The sequence below is a fragment of the Chlorocebus sabaeus genome, chromosome 11, assembly GCF_047675955.1.
Source record: "Chlorocebus sabaeus isolate Y175 chromosome 11, mChlSab1.0.hap1, whole genome shotgun sequence".
NCBI classification, from domain to species: Eukaryota; Metazoa; Chordata; class Mammalia; order Primates; family Cercopithecidae; genus Chlorocebus; species Chlorocebus sabaeus.
In genome coordinates, this window is record NC_132914.1 from 4,546,021 (window position 1) to 4,568,058 (window position 22,038).

At 49.7% G+C, this 22,038-nt stretch overlaps 1 protein-coding gene across 1 annotated transcript in view; it reads left to right on the forward strand.

The window, feature by feature from the left end:
* Positions 1 to 22,038, forward strand: part of CCND2 (cyclin D2) — a 31,572-nt gene that overhangs the window by 1,801 nt on the left and 7,733 nt on the right. Inside the window, exons 2-4 of the mRNA XM_007967271.3 lie at positions 454 to 669; positions 3,211 to 3,370; positions 13,297 to 13,445. Coding sequence (XP_007965462.1) covers positions 454 to 669; positions 3,211 to 3,370; positions 13,297 to 13,445 — 525 coding nt within the window. The remainder of the gene's footprint in view (positions 1 to 453; positions 670 to 3,210; positions 3,371 to 13,296; positions 13,446 to 22,038) is intronic.

Below are 22,038 nucleotides of genomic sequence, written 5' to 3' on the forward strand. Positions count from 1 at the left end.
CCAATTGTCGGGAATGATAGAGGAGGATCTGGGGATCCGGATGAGACCAAGAAGTGGACCCCCGGAGCCTCCAGAATATTTTTATTGATTTTTTGAAAAGATGACGAAATCCAAAAAAGAGTGAGTGAGTTAGAGTGCGCGAAGGAGTAGCCAAAGGGAGCGTCGCGGAGCTGCCGCGGCTGCTGCGCACTTCTCCGACTCCCCGTTTTGGAGCTGTAGTTCACCCCCTTTTATAGGCTCCCTGGAATACCAAAGCACGGATGGACTATTCTGATTCACCCCAGTTTCCTCATCTTTGTTCTTTTTTCTTATCACCCATTTTACTCCCCTCCCCCTCCCCACAAAAAATTAAATTTTTTTTTGCCATAGATTATGCTTTTTCATTCTTTTTCTCTTTTGCTGATGCTATGCTCTCCACCCTCGCCCCCCAACCCTTTCCCACTCCCATTATAGGTCTGTGAGGAACAGAAGTGCGAAGAAGAGGTCTTCCCTCTGGCCATGAATTACCTGGACCGTTTCTTGGCTGGGGTCCCGACTCCAAAGTCCCATCTGCAACTCCTGGGTGCTGTCTGCATGTTCCTGGCCTCCAAACTCAAAGAGACCAGCCCGCTGACTGCGGAGAAGCTGTGCATTTACACCGACAACTCCATCAAGCCTCAGGAGCTGCTGGTAATGACCGGTCCCTTCTTCCCTTCCTTTCTGCGATTCCCGCTTTCCCCTGGCCAACAATATGCCTTCTACTCACCACTTCCAGAGCGGATTCTTGGGATCCAAAATGACCCCCCCAATAGAATTTACACACTGACGGGCAATAACTCATTTAATAGGAAACCACTGTCTATATTTTTTGTGTTCCTACTATGTGCCCAGGCTCCGTGCCCAGCACTGAGGCTACATCTGTGAATAAGATCCTCGAGGAGATCTGGTGGTGAGACTCACTTGCAATTGTGTATGTGTGTAGGGGACGCATGCAATATTTTAATTAACAGTGATATTTTAATTAAATTGCAAATTTTCAAAAATAGTCTGAGAATGTGTTCACATGGTAGGTATGCGGCTGCGGTGTGTGTCTCCTAAAAACTTGGAGTTCAAAGGTAATGCCCTCTGCATCTACAAAGCCTCAAGATACCAACACATTAATAGCTGTTCACTAAATATCAGTCCATTGACTTTTGAGCAAAGTCAAAATGCGGCCTTTCACTGAAGGAGTCCGAGGCCTGGGTTCCTACCTCCAGCGGAACTGTGACCTTTGTACAACCCCAGGGATCCTGTCTTATCTCTGGTTTTCTACCAGGGAACCTCTTTCCCACCTGATCTAACTCCTTTTCCCTGCAGCTTGACATATAAGACGGCCATATTGCAGCTGTACTGGATGGAAGAGCGGCTCCAAGGCCCACCTTCCGTGGTTTGCACACCCCTCTTTGCACTATGTAGAAAAGCACCCCCTCCTTCCCCCCCTCCCCCTCCTTACTGGCAGGGCCTGCACAAAGTCCACAGGGCTGAGGCTGGCTTCTTGAACTGAGCTCTTTGTGAGGAGCCTCCTTTCTGGGGCTGTGCTGCCATCTAGTGGAAGACATGCACAAGGTTGGGGGAGGAATTGCCGAGAATGTGGAGAGGGGCCTGAATGACTTCACCTTTGAACCGCTGCCAGATTTGAGCTGCTTCTGGTTTGGTCCGAGAGGCCTAGAAAGGTGCTGTCTTCTGGGAGATCTGCTTCCTTTAATAACGGTGCAAGACCGGTGGTTCGTACTCGCATTGCCCTGTGAAGAGGAAGGGCTGGCATTTCAAGCCATCTTTGAAGATGGTGGTGGTTTAGTAGTTTATTAGGTCCCTTTACCCCAACTGTCCACAGAAAGCCAAGGCAGACTTTAAAGCTTATGAAGAAAACATTGTTAGAATTGGGAACCGATTTGACTTTCTCATGAGAGAGCAGGAAAAATAATCTTCATATGATTCTTTTGTTTCAAGAGGATGGTGAACTGAGATGTTCTTCAGGACACCCAGATCTTTCCAAGACTAGCCAAGCACTATATTGCTCCAAACAAACTTGGCTGTTTCCTGTTCCCTTTCCCTTTATCCCAGAAGTTGGGATTTGGAAGAGTCCTATTTTACAAATGAGAAGGCTGAGGCCTGGGAGGGAAAGGGAGTCACCCCCGCCCCACAGCTCTGGGACTGGTGCTCTGGTTGCTAGTTTAGCAAATGAAAGAGAGTCCAGGTTCTCCAGGTGAATGGGAGAGGGGGTGCAGTGGCAAACAGTCCCTGCCTGTGATTCTGATGACAGCTCAGCGGATAGGCATATTTTCTGGTAGCACTTACAATATTTTTAATGTTTTATTTTGGACTGTTTCCCTTTGAGCACAGTTTCCCATAAATATCTCAGTGAAAGAGGGAAACAAAGTTTTTGTTCAGGTGGGTTGCTGGTGAGAGACCCGAAAGAGACAGGGCTGTGTGGTCCCCACAGGTGCACCGAGGGATGCTGTGACACTAAGCAGGCACCTTCACCTTGCCCCGAATCACCTCCATCTGCAAAATGGGTCTGCTAATGACCATGTGCCCCTTTAGTCATGATGACAACGGCCCCTTGAAACATTTAGGTGAAAGGGCTGGGGGTCATATCCCCAAAATCTCTGCCTGATGGGTCAAAGGGGAAAGTTTGAACAGCAGAGAGATAAAGGCACTTTTTGGGACTAAGTAAAAGCAAGCTAATTGGTTGCCAAGGAGTTGGGCCAAGGAACCTTATTTTGAGCTTTATCTGTGTGCATCATTTTTCCATGAAGATTAAAAAGACTATTAAATCGGTGATAGAGACATATACAATAAATTACCACGAAAAGGCCACAGTGACCTTGGCCGTATCTCATTGTAGGTTCAGCTTTCTGGGTGGGCGGGAAGCAGTATTGCCGGCAAGTCAGGGTTGGGAGCGGGTAAGGGGAGCTGGAGTGGAAACGAAATAGAAGAAAATAGAATCTTGGCAACAGCTACCTGGGCTCTCATTATTTTCAGTGGAGCCTGACATTTGAAGCATAAGAAGAGCTGTCAACAACTTCAAAGCTTGAGGGGCACATTGACACATGGGCCCGCCTTACAATCTAGCAGCCACGTCCTAATGAGCGGCCTTAAAACTGGTCTGGAGCCCAACTCCCAACCCCCTACACCAGGTCAGCCTGTGGAGTTTAGATTCTCCTCTTCTCTTACTGCCTTCCCCTCCAGGAGTGGGAGCTGGTGGTGCTGGGGAAGTTGAAGTGGAACCTGGCAGCTGTCACTCCTCATGACTTCATTGAGCACATCTTGCGCAAGCTGCCCCAGCAGCGGGAGAAGCTGTCTCTGATCCGAAAGCACGCCCAGACCTTCATTGCTCTGTGTGCCACCGGTAAGATGAGGCTTGAGCCAGGGAGGGAGACGGGAGAGGTCTTTGGGGAGACGTCCAGGGAGAGGCAAAAGGCCGTACAAACTTTGATTTTAGTTGAGGAGCTTAGAGGAGGGGTGGTCTTGAGTAGTCTAAAGTCCGAAGTTTCATTCCTGGGTTGCTTTTTTAAACTTTATCTGAGCTTTGTATATTCGCTTTCTCTGCTAAACTCATAAATGGTTTATGAGGACAGGTGTGGTTAAGGCAAAAAAAAAAAAAAAATGAGTGCCCCTGTTAAAATATTCTTTATGATGTCTAAAGTGCTCTTTGAAGATAATATACACTGCTCACTGGTTGTGTTTAAATCTTTAATCTTTTAAGGAAAAGGATGGCTTGGAGATAAGCCCAAGAGGAAATCTCGGGGGGATGGGGGCAAATACAGGTTAAAGGAACAATGTCAAGATAAATATGCTGTCTGCCTTGATTAGTGGTAAGGGAGACCAAAGGAATTCTTTTTTTTTTTTTTTTTTTTTTTACTGTAGGGCATTTATGGCCTTCTAGCTGTTCACTTCTCTAGCTGTTTGCCCCACTGGGCAGGGGAGTGAACCCGGTTGGCTTTCGGTAAGGCTTTACCTTCTGAGTGCAGGGTTCTGATGGCCTCATTTCATGTGGAGGTGTTTTGATTTTGGCTGCAGCCTTTAACATTGCAATTCTGCCTGCCACGGGGATCCCACAATTGATACACAGTCCCTCCTGGCCCATTTGCTTTGTATTTTCCTAATAAACTGGAGGCAGTGGTTTGCTATTGTCTTATTAAACAGCCTTGGCCAGTGTCTACTGGTTTTCTTTCTTTTTTTTTTTTCTTGGTAGTAGCCATGGCAGAGACCCCGGAACCTTACTCATCCAAGGCAGAGATGTCAGCAGTTCATGTTTTGACAGTCAGAAACCTTAGGTTAAAAGCTGATCGCTTGAGAAGACGTTTTGGTGTGGTTCACCTCAAATTCGCCAAGAGTAGTTAAATTGCTAGGTGGAGTGGGGTGGTAACTTTTTTCAGTAGGTTGTTACATGTTACTCGTGAGTGCTACAGATGATTATATGATGTACAATGTAGTGCATATGCCCTGTACTCACAGTCGGAAGTTCAGGCTTTGCTACATATCAGTGGGGTGACCTTTGATTGACTGCTTAACCTCTCTGAACCCCAGCTTCTTCATCTCCAAAACAAGCCTATTGATACATCATCCTGTGGCCTTTTCCGAGCAGCTAGGAAAATGAAAATCAGAAAGGTGATGCCCGTGGAAATGCTTTGTAAACCAGAAGTGTAGGTTGGACCTTCACTAATTGTGAAAATGCTACCATCTCCGAGGTTAACCCTGATTTTAACTGTTCCAGCTAAAGTGGATATGATGGCTTTCCTTGACTGGCTGCCCTTGTCTGTTTCTAGCAGGACCTGTGTGTTCTGCACTTGTAGGCTTGAGTGTGGAGTCCTTCCCGCCTCCTGCCTGTTCATCTAGGGCACAGGTTTCAACCCTTTGCTGGTTTTTTGTAGTCCTGTTCTTCTGGATGCAGGCCAGGCCTCATGGCGTGCACATGCGCCCCGTGCGCCTTAGTGGGAGAGTCCATTGTCCTTCCTGTAGCCCTGGGGGTGGTTCTTAGGACCCCTGTGGCCCCCTGCTGCCTTTTGGACCATAGTGGTCACTCTGGCTTCCTTCCCTTCTGCTGTCTGGCGGCGGCCCGAGAGGTCAGTCCTCCAGTGACCTGTCATTTTGTCTCCCAGGCTCGGCTGTCTCCTTCCTCTCTCATTTGATTCACTGTAGGGGAGGGGTCAGCCAGTTCTTTCTCTCTGGCCCAAGGACAGCTGACCCCCGACCCTAAACTCCCCCATTGCCCAGTTGTTGATAGCCAGAGCTCTGATTTGACATTGTCTCTTGACTAACAGATCTTTTGGGGTCATCCGCCCCTTCCTCCTCTCTGATCTCTGATTGGGGTAGGGGTGCTGGGTGGAGTTACCCGGGTGTGGGCAGATCCCCAGATTCCGTCTAGACCCATTCTCGAAAACTGGGGATCCCATCCCCCATCCGTGGCCTTCTTGCCCAGATCTTTGGGCTGGCTGCCAACTCCGGGGCCAGAGTAGGGAGCCTGGGATTCAGGGACTGAGGACAGAGGCCCAAAGGGAGACAGAGGCAGTTATAAAGACTGTGTTTTGGGGACCTTGAACTAGCTCTGGTCAGGGACTGGGAAAGGACACCCCCAAACCAAATGAAAACCGTGTGCTAAGCACGAAGCCTCAGGCGTGGAATGGGCAGAGCAGAGGGAGGTCCTCGGCAGTTTCCTGGGTCTGGAAAGGATGGGTCTGTATCTCAAGATGTTGCTTTCCCTGATCTGCATCTGGGTTTGTGCAACTGACCGAGTCACACAGAATCCTGGCTACGTGGAGTTTTACAGCAGTTGGCCTCACAATACTAACACCAAAGGCCGCTTTTCTTGAAGGAAACACTTTCCATGCAGAAGAGATTGTGCATTGTAGGGCCAGCGTATGATGAATGGGCGAGGACCCAGGACTCTGGCCAGTAGCGGGCACAGAGTGGCTGAGGACCAGAGGCAGGAGATGCGGATTCCCCAGCCCGAGCTGTTGCTCTCACCTGCCCCTCACATCCCGCACTTCTCTCCTTTTCCCCCAGTCCTGGATGTTCCATCCTGGAGCTGATGAAACACCTGTGGCCAGGGTCTTGGAGGCCCACAGTGGGTGGAGGGTGGGGGTCCCGAGAGATGGCAGCCAACCCTCAGGCTCTGCAGCTATTTGATGGGAAAAGCTGGTTGTGAAAGAGCTGGCAGTGGTTCTGCAGTGTGTGGGGAGCGTATGTGTGTGTGAAAGGGGAAGGGAGAGCGGGAGAACACAGACGGGCTGTGGGAAGTGTGGTGAAGTGGTGGTCTTGCTTTATGGGGCTCTAGGGTAAGATGGTGGCAAGGTGGAGAGGAGCCCTCCTTCCTTCCCTGCTCAGCCTGAAATGGCTTCTGGAAGAGGGAGGGCCGCAAGGACAGGGTATCCCTCTGCAGCAGGTCCTGGTCAGTGCAGGCGTGGGCGGGTTGGGTGGGGGATCTTCCTGACTACAGCTCCTAGCATTCCAGTTCCTGGAGTTCCCAAAACTGGGGAAGCAGAACTAAGCCATAGCTTCCCTGGTTGCAGCTCTGCTGATAGAGCACCCAGGTCTGCAAGTGAGGAAAGAAGACCGTTGGAGATGAGCCGGGATCGCACTCTGGCATTGGGAGATTCTTGACATGTGGTATCATGCTCGGTGGATGATTCCAGTTAGTTTAGCAGAGCCAATGGCATTGAGTTTACGCCTGGCACCGGGGAGGGGGAGGTGCTCGCCCTCCCCCTCCAGGCACCCACGTCCCCTCTTTCTTCACTGGAAGCCCACCCTAAGATGCTGCACCTTGCTCTTTCTGCCGCACACAATAGCCACCCCTAGGCCTCACCACGCCAAGGCCAGAGTCCCAGTGTTGACTATAACCCATTATGCTGTCCTAGCCCTTGCCCTGGCTTTACCTACAGGTGTTCCCTCAGATTCCATCCCCAAGTGAGAGGGAGATGGTGGTGGCCCAGAGAAGTTCCGTGATTTGGCCCTTGATCTAGAGTGGGAGATTCGCCTTGAGGGGTGCTGGGAAGGAAGAATGGAAACCGTCTGTCCATCTGCAAGCCTCTGAGCTGCCCCTGAAGCTGAGAGGTCATGGGACTGAGGGGAAGTCGTTAGCATGCCCTGTGGGGACAGGCAGCCAGACAGTGTGGTGCTTGCCATCTCTCTTCTCTGCAGATGTAAGATGAATGGGTAGCGGAATCCTCATCGCCCTCCAACCAGCCCCCTCCCCAGCTCCTCCCAGCAGGCCTTGCAGTTTCATGGGCCTTCCCTTGTCATAGCAGTCCTGCCCCACAAGGACAGGGCATGCTGGTCCTATTCCGGGGGTGGCAGGTGAGGTGCGTGCCCAGTGATGTCCCTGGCCTGAGAACACTCTGGTTCTGGCCCTTTGAACTTCCACCTGACTGCAGGTTGGAGAAGAGACATGGGGAAAGCCTGACCTGGCCTTCCCTTTCTTCTCCAGCCTCAGAGTGCGCATCTCTCTCCCCCATTGGTGAACAGGAGCAAAGCCATCACCCCTACACCCCACGACCTTGGCCACCGTAGCCAAAATGATAAGTGCTAACCTTACTGGGCAGGGCGGTGTATTCCATGGTTTTAAACTTATTTAGCTCTGACCTCTTTCTTCAGTAAAATCCTACCAAGAAGTACAGATACGAAGCTGATGAAATGCACACTTTTCAGGGTCCGTGCAGGTGAGGGAGCCCAGTGGGACCGCCCGGGGCTCTCAGGGCATCCTTGAGAGGATAAGCCATTTGTGCTTGCTGGTACCAAGTCCTTTGATTCCTGAGCCAGAGTGCCACCTTTGGGGCTTTTCTCCCACTTCTGACATGAAAGGCTGCCCTATCCTCCTGAGTGGTATATGGGAGGTGACCTTGAGGAGCTGGTCAGCTTCCAGTAAGTTATGAAGAGCTCTGGATCTGGAGTCCCAAAATCTCATCCAGACCCCAGGCCCAACACTCACAGTGAGTGACATGAGCCAGACCACTTCATCTCCCAATACTTCATTGATTCACCTGTAAAAGGAGATGTTTGGAACAGATGAATTTTAGCTCCATTTCATTTATACCTCACCATCACCACCGCCGTCATGAGCAAGCAGGCAGCCCACACCAGAGCTGCCCCTGGTGCCTGTGGGTCCAGCTGGGATTCCCCTAAGGTGTGTCCCTTGTCTCCACCACTTTGCCAGGAGGGAGGCGGGAATGTCGGGTGTTCCTGGTTATGAGGGCATCGTTCCTGGCTCGGGTGAACCGCATCTGAATGAATTGTGGAATGTGCTGGGTTAGCGTTGCCAACTTCTCTCGTCCATTCGCTGAGTGTTCGTGGGGTTCTTTTCATTCCCCCGCGGGGCTGCACTTTCTCCCTGTTCTGCAAAGCAGCAGGAGACTTTGGGGGACTCGATGATGTCATTTCTGGGACACATACACAACTGGATAGTGACAGATTCTCCAGGAAGCACAGAGCCCTCATTCTTCCTGGCCTGCTTGGCCTGCTCCCTGCATCTGCCTGCAATCCAGGGATGCTGGGCGCCTTTCTCCTCACCTCTCCAGACACTGGAGAGCATCTCCCGTCAGAACTCCCCACCACAGTCCTGCAGGAAGTCCCAGGAGTGAGAGCAGAGGAGGGGCAGGTTGCGGAGGATGCTGGCTGACATTCGTTGCTTGCCTTAAACCAGGCACTGTGCTTTTACAAGGGTAATTTTAAGTTAATCCTCAGAACAACGCTACGACGTGGGTATTGCTATTCTCATTATTTGCAGATCAGAAAATGAAGACTCAGAGAGGTCAGGTAACTTGCCCAACTTCACACGCTTGGTAGGTGGTAGATGGAGATTCAACCTCAGTCTGATTCCAGAGCTAATATTTTGAACCAGGGAGCTGGGTTCTCCAGAGGTCTGCTTTGGTTGGAGGGGAGCTGGAGGCCGAGGCCCTGGGACGGCCTCTGTTCCCCATGGCAAGGTGTGTGGCTGCTCCTGCTCTCTTTAGATCCCCAGATGCTGCAACCTGGAGAAAGGCCCTACTGGGTCTGGTGGGGACTGGGGCAGGAGTGGAGGCTGTCCAAGCTCCATGCCCTTCACCTTCTAGCTCGGAGCTTTTTGGGTCTACTCTCCAAATCCTTCCCATCTCCCTGGAGAGTCTTCTGAGAAGTGTCTCAAATGCTCCTCTTCACTCTAGAGCCTCCTTTCTTTTTTCTTTTCTTTTCTTTTTTTTTTTTTTAATTTGAGACAGAGTCTTGCTCTCATCACCCAGGCTGGAGTGCTTGGCACAATCTCTGCTCACTGGAGCCTCCACCTCCCAGGTTCAAGTGATTCTCCTGCCTCAGCCTACAGAGTAGCTGGGAGTACAGGCGTGCACCACCGTGCCTGGCTAATTTTTGTGTTTTTAGTGGAGACGGGGTTTCACCATGTTGGCCAGACTGGTCTCAAACTTCCAGCCTCAGGTAATCTGCCCACCTCGGCCTCCCAAAGTGCTGGGATTAACAGATGTGAGCCACTGTGTCCGGCCTTCAAGAGCCTCCTTTCTTTGAGAAGTTTCTTTAGAAGTTATCCCTATAGTAGTACAGACCTAGCCATTATAGCACACCATCCTCTACTATCTAATGCATTGATGCCCAGCCTTAAAAAGTCTTAACGTGGTGCATTTTGGGGGGAGTCCTCCATGCTGCCTGGAACAGGGAGGAGCACATTGTAATGCGTCAATGAAAATGGATCGCTGATCAGTTCATTCATTGCCTCTCTCTGCTGCAGGAGGAGGGATCTCAGGAAGTTGCCAGCATCTCACCTCTCCAGGTGGGCAATTAAGGATGGAGAGGGTATACCCTCACCCCTGAGCGTGCCTTCTGCACCAGTGTATAGCTTGTTGGCATTTTGATCAAGAGACTTAAGGGACTGCTGAGAAATTTTTACCTGGTTTTTATTTGTTAAAATAATATGTGAAAAATTTACAAACTCATCTGTGTTTCTCCCACCTAACAGAACAGCTTTGATTTTCTGTGCATCCTTCCGGTACACCCACAGGCATGTATGTACGTAGGTACCTATGGTTGTAATGTTCATCATCGCATGCATGCATGCAATTTGGTTTTCTGCTTCCTTCTTCTGAGTGGATATTGCGACCATTTCTCCACCCTGTCGTAGCGACAAAGCTGATGGTTTCCAGGAATGGCTGCATTGGGTAGGTGGAACTTTCCACAGCTGAGGGTGGGGGTTTGCTAGTTACAGCTAGGAAGCTGGTGCACAGATGAAATGATGTTTCATTTTTCTGTTTTCTCTCTGTTCAGTACCCCCTCCCGGTAGAGAGAGGGATGTCTTTGAGAGTGGTCCTGGAGCAGCCCTGGTGCTGGTGCCACGGGGAGGTGGCGCTGCTCTGTGGAGACGGCTGCTTTGTGACTTCGCCGGCTGCTAGTGGCCGCGATACATTCCATTGTCTCCTCATTGTTCTTCTCCTTGGGAATCATTCCCATTCCAGATTCTCAAAGAGCAAAGTAGAGCTGTAAGGCACCTGGGACATTATCCTGCCCACGATCTTTAAACGCTTTCTGACCTAAGCCATGAAGGAAGAAATACATTTTATAACACAACTCAGGATACTTGTACAAGTATATGAAACGGATACAAAAGTTTGTCCGAACAATATTTGCTCTTCAGTACATGCAGTGAGCCTGATACTTTCTATCCTACTCTATTTGGTTAAAGGAGAACAACAACAAAAAATGCTGGTCACGACCCACAGATGCATTTCATGACCCATTAATGACCTGCAGCTAGAAGTTAGAAAACACTTGTCTCACCCAACCAGTTATTAGACAAATAGGAAAGCAAGCCTTTGGGAAGAGGAAGTGATTTGCCCACAGTCCCACGTCTGGACCTAGCTGGAGGGCTGATGTTGCCTCAGTATTTGACTAACCTGGAGGAGAGAGGTGGGGCGTGCTCAGGGATCCAGTGGAAGACGCTCCTCTCCTGGGTAGCAGGCAACAGAGGGCAGCACAGCCACCATCCTGGTCTCCGGCGGCTCTTCTCCTCTGGCTGTGGGAACACGCTGCTCCTTTGGTGCCACTCTGAACTGCTGAGAGGCAGCCAAGTTCAAGCACAAAGTGCTCCCCTATTCTGTGGGACGGGACAATGTCCCCAGGAGGACTCCCCTGAAAACTTTCTTAGTAAAAGGAAAAGGGAGGTAGAGTCTCCCTGTGCCACTGGTACACCTGTTCCCCCATGCCTGCTGGCTTCCAGGAGTTCATTCATATGCCAGTAATAAGAGTTGGTTTTGCTAGCAGTGGGACAGCAGACACGGGCATGTGTGAGGTGTGCTTCCCGGTCTGAGGCCTGTGGCAGAGGGAAGGGAGGGCCGGGGATGCTTTCCTGCCCCTTCCCTGGCAGATGCTCCCACCCGGGCCTTTGTGGGCCCAGGGCCATGGGCCGGCTGCCCTGCTTGTGTTATGAATGTCACAGGGGGGAGCTAACGAGGTTATTGGGCAGAGAAGCACTCTCCTGTGACCCATGTGGAAGAGACCTACAGCAGAGCAAGAGGCAGGGAGGCCGGCTTTGTCACACTGTCCATGGCGACAGAGAAGATGAGAAGGCATAGGAGGGGCGGGTGGACAGCAGGCGTGGGCATAGCACCATTATATACGTCCCTCAAGAGGTGGAGATGGTGAGAGGGCGATGGGAAAAAAAGCCAAGGAGACAGGCAGATGGCCAGGTTTGCTCTGCCTTCATGATGGGAGGGGAGGGCTGTGCTTGGCTCAGGGATCCACAGTGTCTAACTTGATGCTGGGGCAATGGGCCCACCATTAAAACAGCTGCTGTAGAAAATGCGTTTGTAATAGAGCGTGTATAGGAAGAAGGGGAGATATGAGGGGCTGGTTTTGCAGGTTTAACCTGATTATTTTTGCTGTACGTTGAAGGGTGACCCACGGTTCCCTGTATGCTCTGTCTCCTGCCCCCATGTGCCCCTTCCACGTCTACACACAGTAAGTTCACTAGAGGAACGCTAAAACTGGAAAGAGTATGCTTTGGAAGACTTACTGCACTCCAGGACCGTCACTAGGGTGATGACTGAAACTATACCCACTCTAATGTCATGTCAACATGAGCAGGGGCAACTTGAACTCTCAGAAATCTCAGGGATCTCACCCATACCATTAGGGTGACGCTCTTGTGCACTTTCTGTGGCTGATGGGTGAATTAAACAGGACGTAACGTGGAGCAGATTGCATATGGTGGTCATTGGTAGCTGTCGGCAGCAGTAACAGGAGGAAGTTGGCTGTCTTTATTTCCCCTCGATGGACCAAGCAGCTGCTGGATCATAGCCACCCAGGCCCTGGGGTCTGGTCTTTCAAGAGGAGCCCTCCAGCACACGGGAGCATCCTCTGTATTTGCTGTCAGAAATAGCAGTGGATGGGGTTCAAGCCCCTCTGATTTATTATCCTCATTCTGCACTTCTCTGTAGCAAGTCACATTTTTTTCTCTTAGTAATAAAAGGGGGACTTCAGGCTCATGAGTCATAACATTGAAACCAAGTCACCCGTCTGATTCAGATGCAATGATTAATCTTTGGTGCTTAGTTAGAGCCCTATGTTGGGGTTAGAATCCTCTGCCCTAATGTTCTGAGGGTTCTTGCTGTTGGGCCAGAGGTTGGGAACTGGGTGGAATTTAGCCCCGACTCGCCCACTTGCTGCATTGCTGCTTCTCTCATTTCCTTTTTTAAATCAAATCTTTTTTTTTTTGGGGGGGGGTCATATTAATCCTTGATGCCTGTCCAGAGACTAGCAAGATCCCATCTGAATTAGCATTCTGCATAGATTTTGCCCGTTTCTCCCACCTCCTTGTCCTTTCCCTCCTTCTCACATCTGGAGCCCCCGGTCTGTCTTGCTTGCATGGCCCATGGGGTACCTTATCTGCACTGGTCTCAGGCATTCTCTGCTCTGTTCCCACCATCACCTCTAGAGACCATGACTCGCTCACCTTGCTGCCCCCACCAGGGTCAAGAATGTTACCTCGGACATGCTTAATAATATGGCTGGCATTTGGGGATTGGGGACCTTGAATCCTCTGTGCATTCGTTGTGTGCACTTAGATAAGCTGCCTTCCTTCCCTGCCTCAGTCTCCTCCGTTTAAGTCTGGAACAGCCATGGTGATGGTAAATAAACACAGGCTTCTTGTGAAAGAACTCGAGGGAGGACATGCCTGTAGGGCACGGGGTCACTCGTGCTGCTGACGCGCTGCCCTCCTGTTTCTGAGTCTCTGCAGTGTCGGGGAGCTCCAGGATCCGAATGTGTTCCGTGGCCTGACCTTCTGCCTCTCATTCCTTGCAGACTTTAAGTTTGCCATGTACCCACCATCGATGATCGCAACTGGAAGCGTGGGAGCAGCCATCTGCGGGCTCCAGCAGGATGAGGAAGTGAGCTCGCTCACTTGTGATGCCCTGACTGAGCTGCTGGCTAAGATCACCAACACAGACGTGGTAGGTGGCCACCACCTTCTTGGCTAAGTCCAGATGTCTCTTCTCAGCTCAGGGAAAGAGACGACGGATTTGATTATGTTGTGTCAGAGGTATTTTTTTGGTGTGTTTTCTAAGATCGACATCAAGGGAGTACAAAGTTCAGCAGGTGACATGCCCTCTTAAGGTTCTGAAAAGCTATGCACCACAAAATACAGAAGAAAACTCAGCAAGCAGATGCGGGGGGCAGGGGGTGGGAGGGCTGTTTACCGATGTTCCTCTATGGCGTGGGCTTCCCAGTGGGTCTGAGTTGTTGCTTCATTGCCATATTTGTACACGCTGCCGGGCTGCCTCTGCCCGGCGGTGAAGAGCCGCCGTGTCTGCTCACACACGCTGGGGCTGTAAGGCGCACAGAGGAGAAAGGAGAGCCAGGACTCAGCTGCAGTGGACGGAGCAGACACACAAGAGGTGCCCCACTGTGAGAACGGTGTCCGCCCCTGCAAACCTCTCGACCCCTCCCCGCTCTCTCTTCCCTTTTGTTCAATGCAGTAATGGATTACAAAGTGCTTTCAAAAGACAGAGTGCCATACAAACTCAAGAAACTATTATTAGCTATGGAGCTTCCCCATTCTGTGTGCCCTGTGGACGGCTCAGAGGCTGTTACTTCCTGTTGCCAGAATTCGGAGTTCCTGAGAAGAAAGGTTTTGAGAGAGACCAGGGTCAAGTGAGACTCCGAATTGAATTGGTAGGAAGCTGCAGTCCTAGGGCGTTCGTTGGAGCCAGGACGGTGCTGAGAGGTCAGAGAAGCGGTTCCTTATTTTCCATGGGCAGGGCAGGGGTTGAAGTAACCAGCCAGGAGGGGCTGGGCGGTGGCTGAGCTGGGACTAGAACCCCCAAGCTCCGACTGCCCCCTGGAAACTTTCCACTCCACCCTTGCTGCCGCTCCTGGGATCTTTTGGTTTGAAAAAAACCCTTGGGTTTAAAGTCAACCCGAGAGAGGGTTGTTGGCCCTCAGCCCTCACGCATCACCATGGAGAGGCGGAAGAATGCTGGGCACTTCACGATGACACCCTCTGGATGGTCCAGGGGGATTCAGATGCCCTCTGTGGGCTTTTATTGAGTTAAGGGATCATGTGATTTACAGGCCTATGCCTGAGGCCTGCACAAGGGCTACTGAACAGATTAAACTTCAGAGAGCCCACGGCTGCAGCTCGCTGGCTTCCTCTCCCGCCCACCTGGATTTTTCCTGGCGTTTGTTCCCCGCTCAGAGAAATGGCGCAGGGAGATGCTGACCGAGCAAATCCGGGGTCCTCCTCCGAGATAGTTCTTAGATATGGTTTTAAAATGCGGGCTCCAAACATACGCTTTTTAAACGAGGGCTCCAAAACACAGACTGAAAAGCTCCCTCCAGTGCAGCATGAAGAATGCTTTTCTAATCCTCCAGAGAAAAATCGTGGACAGGACTTAACATTTATAGAAATGGTACACTTTCCTCCTTTTCTCAATGTCGCCAATTAAGGCTGCCTTACAAATAGGACTCCCGGCCAATTTAAGACAAGCCCTTCCTCAATGCGTGAAGACAAAAATGTCAGTGACAGGAGTTTGAGCGGCCACCCCCCTCCTCCTGCCCCCAGGCATTGTAACCTTCCCCACCCCCGCGCTTGTTGATAGACCTGCTCCGATGGGCTGACCACCCTACCGGCTCCAGCCTTTTCCCACCTGCCTCTGTCCTCCCTTACTGATCTCACGTGGACAGTGGTGTCAATTTCACTCCTGGGAGTTGCTGCTAAGTCTCTTGGCTTTTCAAGACTGCAGGCAAGTCAGTCTGTCATCTCATCTGGAGAAACGGTTTGCCTTTTTCTGATACTACGTAGCCAGTCCATTTAAGTCAGCTGACCAACTCTGTCAAATGGATATGAAGTGGATACGAAGCTGGTTTAGGGGTGTCCTCCTATAAATCCCAACTGTTGGTCGAGTTGGTATCTCATTTCTATAATGGGCACACACCGTGTTTCTTAACTGGGGCTGCCTGTGTATGCCTCATTCACACCAGTGGGTCTGGGTTGAACATTTTCATACTTGAAAACCAAGAGTGAACGTAGTGAAATGTAAAATTCATAACACTTTTTCAAATAAAAATCTGAGACCTCAGGAAGTTCCAGGCTTACCTCTGGCACCCCAGATGCTTGTTCGCTCTCCCTGAAAATGTTTTTAGTGGAAACGTTCAAGCAGCTCTGGGCTAGGCTGTGTGTGTGTGTGTGTGTGTGTGTGTGTGTATGCAACTTCCCAAATGCTAAATCTCCCGTCCATCAACCTGTGTTCTCTGAAAAGCTGACGCTCAGAGGGAAGAAAAATAAAAGGACTAGAATTTAGAACACATTAGCATTTGGAGGGAGGTGATTTTGCTTCCTGAGCTCTGTTTACCATTTCATGAGTCAAGAAGTGGTGTATTTCTTTCATTCATTTCTGGAAGTCTTTACTGAAGGCCCAGTTGTTGCTAGAAGTTGGGGTGGATGGGTGGCATGTGGGAAGTAGAGGATGAGATTCCTGCATTCAAGGAACTAGCAGTCGTATGATGAATCAAGAGTAAAGCATGCAAAACCCTGGCAAATTAAGAACATAAATGAAGGTGTGCTAAGTAATGTGTTATGAACGCCAAATGCAGTAGGAAATCAGGCCGGAAGAAGGAGCTCGTGAGGCCTAATGTAGAATGCCAGACTCCCAGAAAAGAAAATTTAGTGATAGAAACTATTCTTAGAGTAGAGAAACAAAATGTACGGACATGCAGTTATTCAACTGTAAGAAGAAATGAAAGTCCAGTCCATGTTATAACATGGGCAAACCTTGAAAATACTACATTAAGTGAAATGAGTCAAGACACAAAAAGACAAATACTGTATGATTCCACTTATATGAGGTACCTGGAATCATCAAATTCATAGAGACAGAAAGTAGAATAGAGGTTCCCAGGAGTCTGGGGAGAGGAGAGGATGGGGAGTTAGTGGTTAATGGGTATGGAGTTTCAGTTTGGGATGATGAAAACAATTCTGTAGATGGAGAGTTCTGATGGCTGCATGAGAGTATGAATGTACTTCGTGCCATTGTACGTTTCAAAGTGACTGAAAAGGGAAATTTGACATTACGTGTATTTACGACAGTAAAATGTGTGTGTTATATGTATATACATACACACATACATAAATGGATATATATATATGTATGTACACATGTCTGAAACATCCTCGGGCCACGCTATGAAATGCCCATAGGTTGATGTTGAGCTCTTCCCTGGAAAAGTGAAATACACAGGACCACATTTTGCCCCCTGGCCCTAGGGCATTGACAAACAGGAATCGGGAAGAGCTGACGGTTTCCCCCAGAGCCCCTGAAGTTACACGTCAGCTCCTACACACCTTGCTGTTTATGATCTCTTCGAACTTGCAGTGCTCTCTGCCACTTTGGGGGTTAGGTTGTGGGTTGTCGGGGATCGAGCTCTTGAAAGAGGGTCCCCCTGATTCTTGTGAGATGGCCAGTCAAGTCTGTGGCTCCCTGGCCAGCAGCAGATAGCTTTGATAGGAGGGACCCATGCGCCTCTAAGAAAGTCGGCCTTTGTTGCTGCGTCTGGTTGCCAAAATAAACCAGAACGCTTCATTCCAAAGAGAAAGCTGAGTGAGGGGCCTGACAGTTTTATAGGGAATAAAAGTCTCAGAGGGTGGTATATTTTAAATACTTTTTCCTTCCAATCCTAAGAGTTGCTAAAAACAGCCAGAGAGGCAGTTTGGCTTTAGGGGGAACGTCTATTGGGGGTGTCCAGTGCCTGGGTAGGTTTGAGAGAGGAGGGTGCCACTGGCCTGGGTCCCCGGTGACTGTGGCCCTGCTTGCTTGGGCTGAATCGGGGTCCTCTTCCGTCCCCTCTGCACACTACTCGGGCTGCCTGCCAGCATTGATCTCACTGCTTCCTTGTCTATAGAACCTCTTGAATAAGGCCCAGCTTTTCCTCAGCTCTTTATCCAGAGCCCCTGGCAGAGTCATCGGGAGTGATGCTTAGGAGAGGAAGGGAAGAGGAAGGAAGGAGCAAAGGACAAAGGCAGGCAGATGGGCTTCCAATGTGTTTCCGACTCACTAGTCTGTCCATGTCCTTTGAAAAGCTTTATCTTTTTTTTTAACTTCAATTCTGTGTCAGGGCCTTCCGAGCCTTCTGAGTGTTCCCTAACCTTGTCTTAGAGTAAGTGGCTTCGTTTTCACATGACACAGTTGCACAAATTCATTAACTAAAACGTGGAATTGAGGCTCATAGGCCATAAAGATGTTGTGGAGTTCATTGCAAGATATTTAACAGAATAAGACTCTAGTCATCTGTTCCTTATATTTATAAACCTTATTTTGTCTAAGGCACATCAAAACTCTTTGTCACATTCTTTAAAAAAAAAAACAAAAACTTTAGATTCAGGGGATCCATGTGCAGGTTTGTTATGTGGATATATTGTGTGATGCTGAGGTTTGGGCTTCAGTTGAATCCATCACCCAAATAGTGCACACAGTACCCAATAGAAGTGTTTCAATGCTCATCCCTGTCCCTAGACACGTTCTTGAATATTGCCCAGAGAAGATTCCAGGATATCCCTTCCTTAGGGTCATCCTGGCATTTTCTGATCCTGGTTGTCAATGAGCTATTAAAAAGCAGGGAGGTGGAGGTGCCCCGGAAGGAGTCTCAGTTTCGACACGTGTGTGTGATTCATGGGCTTTAGCTTTGTGTCTGCTCTGTAGCTGGAGGCGCCGGTGCACTCTCCGCACAGGCCATTTTCAAGGCTCCACTGTTACAGATTCTGTCTTCTGTGGACTCTTGAGGGCCTGTGGTCAGGAACCTTGTGAAGTGTTGCTGGAAGCTGGGGGTGGGGAGGTGGAATCGAATCGGGGGCTGATGCCTCCGTCTCCTGCCTCATTTTTCTGTGGGCCTCATTTGGTATGCAAGGAAATAAGCCAAACAGCCTGTGAAGAAAGGAAGAATGAGATAGTTTCCTAAGTTGTCTCTGCCTGAGTTGGCCGCGGGTCTGGGGCTCATTCAGCCCTTTGTCCCCCTGTTGAGTGCAGTGCGTGTGTGTGACAATGGAGTTGTGCAGTTACACTGAGGGCTAATGGTAGGAGTTCCGTCAACCCATTCATGGAGGCAGAGGAGGGTGCAGGGCGCGGAGCTCGAGCCAGCAAGCAGAGGAAGTCAGAGGCCCTTGTAACGAGCTGAAGATCACAAACACTGCTGTCAGGGCTCCAGGCGTGGGGGCGGGGGCAGCCAGGAGGGAAGGGGGCAAGGGAGGGGGCCTATCATCATGGAAGCTGGAGGTCTGCCCGACCTCCAGCGCAGTAGGGTACCACCTGTCCAGGCTGACAGACGAGCATTATGGCTTCCCTTTTAATCAGCTTAATTTGGGGCATCTTAACACAATGGCTGGTGCTTTGGAGGCTGCAGGAAAGCTGATGTCCTAGAACCGCCGCACTTTACATGCGTGTAACATCTTTTGATTAGAGGCGCTTTCGTGGTTTTCCAGCCACTTGGGCTATGTCTCTCTTTCTTGGAGAGTCTCTGGTCTGTATGTCTTTACTTAGAGCTTAGAAGTCGAGGTATATAGGAAAAAAGGAGTTCTGAAATTGGAGGCTTGCCCTTTCTAAAGCCAGTCTGAGCTTTTAGCCAGATGTCACTGCAGGGCAAGCCACGTCAACTCTCCACGCTCCATTCCCTAGCTGGGAAACAGGGCATTTGGCTACTTGATTTCCAAAGGCCCTTTAGACCTCCACATTCTCCAAGTCTGTGATTATTTATGTATGTCTTCTTATAATCCAGCCCCTTTGGAAACACTAACTCCACTCTTCTCTCAGCTCGATCCTCTCACAGAAGCAACCTGGTTGGATTTAAGATGGAGGTCTTCCTCTCTCCAGGTGGCTGTCCCCATCCCCACCCCCACCCCCCAATCCCATGCATTCTCCTGCCCTCCTGCTTTGGGCAGGACCCAGACAATGTGGAGTTGGCATGTCCAGTTGCAGGTATCAGCACCAGTGCCCAATCTCCTCTCCCTTCCCTTCCCACCAGCACACAGAATTTATATGCCCTTCACAAGTCCAAAAAGGGCCCCTGCCATGCTAAACAAAGGTATTCGTGTGCAGGGCGTGAGCTGTGTCTCATGGAAGGGACAGGCCAAGTTCTCTTTCCACCATCAGAGAGTAGTGTTCGGCATCATTTATACAAGACAGGCTTTTGCCCTTTTAGTCTTGCTGGGCTAGAATGAGGGATTTGTGTCGTTGAAAGTCGAGCTGATCATTGTCAAGTTTCATGGAAGTGGAACCTGAAGGAAGGTTAGGTGGAGACTGCAGAGAGGGTTAGCGTCCTGCTTTGCCACAAGGTAAGTCTAGAAGAGGGTGGGGAAGGGAGTTCAGAATTCTTCAATCCATTGAGTACCTGCTTTGGTCATCCTTTTATCTTCCAGTCACAGAGGGGTCATCAAGCAAGAGCTGGCCAGGCTGGGCATGGTGGCTCATGTCTGTAATCCTAGCACTTTGGGAGGCCAAGGCGGGTGGATCACCTGAGGTCAGGAGTTCGAGACCAGCCTGACCAATATGGTGAAACCCTGTTTCTATAAAAAATACAAAAAGCAGCTGGGCATGGTGGCGTGCGCCTATAATCCCAGCTACTCTGGATGCTGAGATGAGAATTGCTTGAACCTGGGAGGTGGAAGTTGCAGTGAGACGAGATCGCACCATTGCACTCCAGCCTGAGTGACAATGAGACTCCATCTCAAAAAACAAAACAAAGCTGGCTGTAGTCAAGTCAGTGATGATTTGGATTGAAATCAAAATGTGACTGAAGAAAAGAGAGAGTATGCAGTTTTGTCTATCTATGAAACCTTCCTCCGTTTTGTGTGGGACAGCCCATGCGCTTATTCTTGGCTGGAACTTACATAGAACGCCACTGTGCACGCACATGCCACCTCAAGTCGCGTGGCTCTGAAAGTCCAGTAGAAGTGACAGTCAGACATCCCAGTCGTTCCTGTAGGGTTTTCTCAGAACTGTTCCTTTAAGGTCTCAGGCTGCTGGAAGGGAAGGCTAATAGCAGAAAAAGTGGGGACACTGGGAACCCCAAAGGGAAGACGTGCATGGCCTGAAACCGAGGTCTTTAGCTTTCTGGAGCCTGGTCTCCCCATGTGGAGGGTCATGCTGGCATGGTTAATTCACTAATGGCCATAGAGTCCCAAGTTGGCCATGTTGCAGTAGAAGATGCATTAAGCCAGATGACCTTGCCGGGGGCCAGAACACAGCCTGTGAGGAAGGAGAGCAAGGCAGGATTGGGCAGGAGGTGAGAGCGTTTTTGTTGAGGAGCAAGGTCTTCCACAGGAACTGCAACTTGGAAAGTATTCACCAAGGGCTATGTCATGCGAAACCCTCTTTCAAGGTACCACATTGCTACAACTAACAGGCATTTCCTTTTTAAAGTAATGGTTCAGAGCTATTGTCTACCATACCTCCCATGCACCCACACATGCGCGCGTGTGCACGGTCCCTCAGTCAGCTGAGAATCCTGCCATCTCCTTTACATAACAGAAGCTCTTAGGCCTTATGCTTTGGGTAGGATTTGTCTTCCATGGACAGGTATTCAGTTGGAAACAAGTATATAGTCACTGAATCTATGGTATGGAGGTACTCTGATTTAGCCCCTTTGCCTCCTGGAAAAAAACAATTGTAAACATCCCCTTCGACAGCTTCTCAACAGTGGAGGAACATTACACATGAACTTCCTGGATTCAATGGATTCTCCTGTGCAAGAAAAAAAAAACAACAACAAAAAAACAGAGAAAGAAGAAAATATGAATTTAGATTGTTAGGTCCAACGTTTCACTCAGTGAGTGGCTACAGGAGATGAGGGAGGACAGATGGAATGTGGGGTGGAAGCTGCTGTTCTGGATCTCAGCTCTTGCCCATGTATGGTGGAGAGAGTATCACACCATGATGATTCCGGCATTTAAGTGAACTCCTTCACGCGGTGCTCAGATGGAGAAAGGGCTGTCTATGTCTATCCCAGCTTTAGAAGAAAAACTGATGGTATGAGACTTGCCATTCCTCTCTGATGTGGAACCTTCCTAAGGGACATTCCACAGTAGTTTTGACCATAGTCACTTTTTGCCCCCACATTTAACCCCCACATTCATTTTGATTCTATATTTAATATTAAATTTTTTAGATTATAAGGATTTAAGGTTTTCACACATCTACTGAAATGCAAGTGCCCCTAAAAACATTATACTTTTAGGCCGGGCTCAGTGGCTTATGCCTGTAATCCTGGTACTTTCGGAGGCCAACGCGGGCAGATACCTGAGGTCAGGAGTCCGAAACCAGCCTGGCTAATCTGGTAAAATTCCATCTTAACTAAAAATACAAATATTAGCTGGGTGCAGTGGCTGGTGCCTATAGTCCCAGCTACTCGGGAGGCTGAGGAAGGAGAATCACTTGAACCTGAGAGGTGGAGCTTGCAGTGAGCCGAGATCGCGCCATTGCACTCCAGCCTGGGTGACAGAGCAACACTCTGTCTCAAAAAAATAAATAAATAAATAAATAAGAAAAAAAAAAGTAAAGG